At 56.2% G+C, this 6,044-nt stretch overlaps 1 protein-coding gene across 1 annotated transcript; it reads left to right on the plus strand.

The window, feature by feature from the left end:
* Positions 1-5,683, plus strand: RPL35 (ribosomal protein L35). Its single transcript, XM_078603154.1, has 4 exons — positions 1-115; positions 1,573-1,709; positions 2,805-2,886; positions 5,465-5,683. Exons 1-4 carry the CDS (start codon positions 113-115, stop codon positions 5,612-5,614), a joined length of 372 nt encoding a protein of 123 aa, XP_078459280.1. The 5' UTR covers positions 1-112; the 3' UTR covers positions 5,615-5,683.
* Positions 5,684-6,044: the final 361 nt, after the last annotated feature.

Raw genomic sequence — 6,044 nt, forward strand, 5'->3', positions numbered from 1 at the left:
AGCGCCCAGCCCCCCTCCCCCCGCTAACCCACATTTGGTATCACCCGGTGACCCGGACGCGGTTACGCGCGCCGTGACCCCGCCTCTCTCTCTCTCTCCCACCGGAGCCGCCATGGTGAGTTGGGTTTGCGGGGCAGCGAGAATCCGCGAACATCGGCGGCCACCGCGGCCAGCGGGCCCCGCGGGGCGTGCGGGGATGTGGAACAGAGGTCCCTCGATGTGGGGCGCCGGGTTCTGCGGGCGGATGAGGCTCCGTCTTGTGGTTATTTGTTGGGCGAGGATGCGGCCTGCGAGTGGAGGCCGCGTCCGTAAACTCTCGTGCGTTTGACGAGGACGTGGTGAAGAAGGAAACGATTTCGGGGTTAATTTCGAGAGCCGGTAAATGGGGATTAGATGTGACGAGGGAGAGTGGTGGCGAGGGTGAGAGTTGTTTTGCTGAGGAATGATGGTGGCGGGGTAGTGGGGCTTTGCGTGAGCCACGGCCTCACGAGTTAATCTCCTGACAAAGGCCACGGCCTCACGAGTTGATCTCCTGGCGTGTGCTCTTGGGGTGCTGCTGGTGCTGACCGCGTTGTGCTGCTGCTGGTGTTTGCGGGGCCCGCGGGGGGAGTCGCTGCCTCGGTGCGCGATCCCCGCCGCGAGCGATGTTAAGTTGCCTCCTGGGAGGCGGCTTCGCGGTTTCAGATGAACATTCCACATTGATATGTAAACATTTAATATTGAGTCGATTGGCTCTGTCGGGTGGTGGAGGGTTATAATTGATGAATTGGCATTGTGTACCGACACGATATAACGCATAATAATCAACATTTCACACTTTAAAAAGAAGCGTGTTATTCATATACTGTAGTTAGATTTTTTTTAAAGTGGACCTCTTGTCAGCAACCACTTAGGACTGCGGTCGAGAAATAAACTGTAAAGTTTCTCGTTGCGGGAGTGCTGCTCATTAAACAAAGTGGGTCGAACCCGACGACACCGTCCACATGGGGATGGTGACGGTGGTGCTGTCGTATTCGTCGTGTACGTATCGAACCAGTGACTTATTCAATCGATAAGCCACGCTTTACGTAGTTCTATCCCACGTGTAATAGGAATTTTATTTAATGTGAACTGCACTGTTTGAGATGTCCGCTGTTGGAGTTGTCTGTGCTGGTGCGCGCCGTTGGTGTGATGTGTGTTGGTGTGATGTGTGTTGGTGTGATGTGTGTTGGTGTGATGTATGTTGGTGTGATGTGTGTTGGTGTGATGTGTGTTGGTGTGATGTGTGTTGGTGTGATGTGTGGTGTGGTGGAGTGTTGGTGTGATGTGTGGTGGTGTGATGTGTGTTGGTGTGATGTGTGTTGGTGTGGTGTGATGTGTTGGTGTGGTGGTGTGATGTGTGTTGGTGTGATGTGTGTTGGTGTGGTGTGATGTGTGTTGGTGTGATGTGTGTTGGTGTGATGTGTGTTGGTGTGCGTTGCTGGTTTGTCGCGTGTAGCACTGCGTGATACATGCGAGTGTTACGCGTGCCAGTGCGCGTTGATGACGGGCGCCTTGTGTGTGTGGTGCGTGCTGCTCCTGCTGCTGCTTCAGGGTAAGATTAAGGCTCACGAGCTTCGCGGCAAGAAGAAGGAGGAGCTGCTGAAGCAGCTGGAGGAGCTCAAGGAGGAGCTGTCCCAGCTGCGTGTCGCCAAGGTGACGGGCGGCGCGGCCAACAAGCTCTCCAAGATGTGAGACCCCCACTACCGCACTGCACTACCGCACTGCTCTACCGCACTGCTCTACCGCACTGCACTACCGCACTGCACTACCGCATTGCACTACCGCACTGCACTACCGCACTGCACTACCACTACCGCACTGCACTACCGCATTGCACGACCACTACCGCACTGCACAACCGCACTGCACAACCGCACTGCACAACCGCACTGCACTACCGCATTGCACGACTACACCGCTCTGCTGCCACAACCACACAGCTACCATGCTCCACAACCACGGCGCGCACAGCTACTGCATGCCACTACAGCACACCACCATGCATAGCTACTTTGCACCTCTACCGCACAGCACACGACTACTGTACACCACAACCACACTGTACACTATAACCACACATTGTACTCTACACTATAACCACACACTCTACTGTGCATTATAACCACATAATGCCTAGCTGCTTTGTACAGGAACCACATATCCCTACCTCGCACGACCTGGCAGCACCCACGTAACAGTCGTGTACCTCTAGCGTGCACCCACACAGCTGCTACCACACACCGCATCGCGGCCGCACGTCACGCTCAGCCTTGTACTCCGTAGCTGCTTCCGCACAAGCGTCGCACACCACACAACTGCACCCTTCTATCGCACAACTGCACCCTCCTATCGCACAACTGCACCCTCCTATCGCACAACTGCACCCTTCTATCGCACAACTGCGCCCTTCTATCGCACAACTGCGCCCTTCTATCGCACAACTGCACCCTTCTATCGCACAGCATATTTATCCGCACACCACACAACTGCACCCTTCTATCGCACAGCATATTTATCCGCACACCACCTCCACCAAACCGTAAACAACGGCCCACTGCCACAATATGAGCACTGCACCACACACCAGCTACAACCAAATAAACCACATCGCCACAGCTGTACACCGCACACAGCCGCACACAACAGAAAAACCCGCGTAGCCGCATGGCGGTCTCGGGGCTCTTTCCATCGCCCGGCGTCTCGCATCTTCCTGGTGCCGTGGTGCCCCCCGGGGTGCCCTGCGGTGCTGATGTCCCGTGTGTGCGCGTCTCCTTTCTCCTCAGCCGCGTGGTGCGCAAGTCCATCGCCCGTGTGCTCACGGTGATCAACCAGACCCAGAAGGAGAACCTGCGCAAGTTCTACAAGGTGAGCGGCAACCACGTGGCTCTAGCCACTAGAGGGCGCCACCCCCCCCCCCCAGACGCAGCGCAACCGCTCCACCTCCTGTAGGCATGACCCTCCCACCCGTCTGAAGAGAACCGAGGTGGCCGAGTGGCTTGGAGGTCAGAGCACCGAGCCGGCACCGCTAAGGTCCTGGAATCCAATCTCGGTTTCTTATGCAGTTCAGTTGACCGAATTCCAGCTCTTAGAAAAATAACTACTTGACTGTCAAGCGACGAACATGGCTCTCGTGTAGCTGGATATCGGAGAGCTATCACTGAGATTCCTTCAAGTGCCCTCTGCTGCTCACATGTCGGGATTTTCGTGGTGACGGCGAAATCCGCTTTTCCAAGCCGTCGTCGAGAACAGGATTGCACTGCTCCGTGCCAGTCGGTGTTTCTACTTGTGACGTCTGATAGCCCTGGTCGTCATAACATTTGAAGGAAATTACAAAATACTGATTGTTGCAGACCTGGCTGCTCTATGCCGTTGCGTCCCTCTGACCTGACTGCCCTTGACTATAATTGGTCCCTACCGTGGTCGGCCACCCCGAACGTGCCGCCCCGCCGAATCTCCCCCCCCCCCCCCAGTCACCCCGGTTAACGTCTTCGCCACCGGGCCACGGCGGTGCGGCGTGCGTCACCGCTAAGGCGCTGTCCCCAACTCTAATGCGATGATGGATGCACTGTAAGCTCGTAAGGAGGATGGCATAAGATCCGTAATCCACGGTGGCGCACAAGGCGCGTGCCACGGCGAGAGAGCGTCCAGGTGCCGAGCCGTCGTTGAGCTGTTTTTACCAATTCCTACTCAGGAGGGGAATAAGTTTAGGCAATATTGGTTCTCATTCTGCGTGTTTGAACCCACTGTATAGTTGTGTGAGCCTGTAACCAAATAATCCATAACGCAAGCAACACGTCCCTCGGGGTGTGCGGGGCCACGTGGTGCCCGCTAGAGAGCAGCCAGGCCGCAACATCCATTGACACCCAAATTAAAGGCTTCGTCACGTCACGCTGACCGGCAGTACATAGGTTAGACGTCAGAAATTAGACGCACATGCACCAAGACGGTGTAACCAAGATTGTTTTGTAAAATCCATTCCTGAATTAAATTGTGACGTTTCAAGTTCTGAGAGTTGGGTTTGAGTTGGAAGTTGGTAGAGGTGAATAATTGAGTATAGCCACAAGGGGGCGGTGAAGGATCGTGAATCCACGTGGCTCTGCAGCCAAAGCGCCATGGCGAGCATTGCTGCTGTGCTCTGCTGCCATCCCAGCCAAGGGAGGGACACTCGGCCCCCTTGGGCCACCCTTCCCCCGCCACGACGGCGCACGTGGTCCCCGCAGCCATAGCCAGATCTGGTCACCACCTTGACGTGTGTGGCCCTGACAAAAGCATCGGGCGCGTTGCAACCGCTGCGAACTTTACAATTTCCACGGAAGCGGCGGCAACAGCGGCACTTTGCTGGGCCTTTCGTGAAGCGGTCGCCTGGCTCTCGCGTGGATGCAGAGCTCCGAGTTGCCTCTCGCCGAGCCACGTGCAGCAAGAGGAGTCGTGGAACTGTAAACGTGATGCTTGCCTGCATCACGTTTACAGCTCTTGTGCCCAGCACCGAGCTTAACAAGCAGAACTTTACTCGGGCTCGTAATGTGTCGCTGTAAACACGATTCATCGTGCCACAAGCTGAACCAACGGGGGAATCGCTGTTTCAGCCCCATCGCCGCACCCGCGTGCCACCCCGTGCCGGCGCGTGTTAACACGAACGACGTTGCCCGCTCCGTTTGACCGCTTCTATTAAATCCCCCGATCAGCCGGCCCCCCTCACGTGCTCCGGTGCCGCTTGGGTGCGGTGCGCGTTTTAACTCGACGTGGAGGGGGCACCGGGCGCCTCCTGCACAGAGCCCTCTCCGTGCATTTTCAGTTTGTTGTCGGGAAGTCCAACGTTTAACTCCACATGCTGTGCAAGCTTCTTTAGGAACAACTTTTTTTGTGTTCCTGAAGAAGCTTTCCAGCGTGCTGCTTCTGGTCACACACCACCCCTTCGAGCGCTCTGTTGTCCCTCAGTTGGCTGCCAACTCACTGCAGGCAGGGATTGTGCAGGGCCAAGCACTCGATGATTTAGTCCGGTCACTCGCTCGCCAGCAGCGGTCAGTGGCCCGCTTATCACTCTTCCTTTGCTACGGCCGTGGTTACTGTTCCCGGGAACTCCGCTCGCTGATTCCTCCACCCGTGTTGAGAATTGGGTCCACCCGGCATTGAGTTCGTCTGATCCACCACACGGAGTCCAACCACCACACGGCAGGTCACCGCGACACTCCTTCCTCTTGCTGCCTCTTCCCTTGCACTGCTCCACTTGGAATTCCCTGCCATCATCCCTCTTCATAAGTTCGAATGACAATCTTACTCAATTTTAAGAAATGTGTTTCACGCTTATCCATCACAACTTTAAAAGTGCTGTTTGTTGCTGGTCACATGACATGATTGGCCTCTGCTCAGCAACAGTGTAATTAAACCAAACCACAAGAGCATTGCCTCCCTTGATGACATGATTGTGTGCGTGCGCGAGCAGGGCAAGAAGTACAAGCCGCTGGACCTGCGGCCCAAGAAGACGCGCGCCATGCGACGGCGCCTCAGCAAGCACGAGGAGGCCCTGCGCACCAAGAAGCAGGAGCGCAAGACGCGCCTCTTCCCCATGAGGAAGTTCGCGGTCAAGGCCTAGTGAGGCCTTCTCCCCCCCCCCAACCTCCACCACCATCGCCCTCAATAAAACCGTCGGCTTCTTCACACAGTCTTTGCGTGCGCCTGCCTTGCTGCTCGTGTGTGTGTGTGAGGAGCGGCAGTGTAGCAGTTAGCGCGCTGTGCTACGAACCTGGCGACCCGAGTTCGATTCCTGCTCACGGCCAACATCAGTGACGATTATCTGAGCCCAACTTGGGCCTCCCCTAGGTTGACTCAGCCTCAAATGAGTACCTGGTGCAATGCATAAAAACACTACTGGGGAGATAAAGGCGGCTGGACTATATCTGGGATCTTTGTCTTTTTGTGCGTGTACGCGTGTGTGTGTGTGAGGGAGGGGCAGTGGAGTGGTTCGCGTGCGGCGCAATGAACCCGACCCGGGTTCGATTCCCACTTGCGGCCATAACGAGTGC

This window comes from Lampetra planeri, chromosome 20 (genome assembly GCF_965212315.1).
Source record: "Lampetra planeri chromosome 20, kcLamPlan1.2.h2, whole genome shotgun sequence".
Lineage (NCBI taxonomy): Eukaryota > Metazoa > Chordata > Hyperoartia > Petromyzontiformes > Petromyzontidae > Lampetra > Lampetra planeri.

Excerpts from the sequence above, each read along its gene's own strand:
- RPL35 (XM_078603154.1), top strand. Across the intron at positions 1,710-2,804 it reads GCCAACAAGCTCTCCAAGAT|CCGCGTGGTGCGCAAGTCCA; the intron begins GTGAGACCCCCA and ends CTTTCTCCTCAG. Across the intron at positions 2,887-5,464 it reads ACCTGCGCAAGTTCTACAAG|GGCAAGAAGTACAAGCCGCT; the intron begins GTGAGCGGCAAC and ends GTGCGCGAGCAG.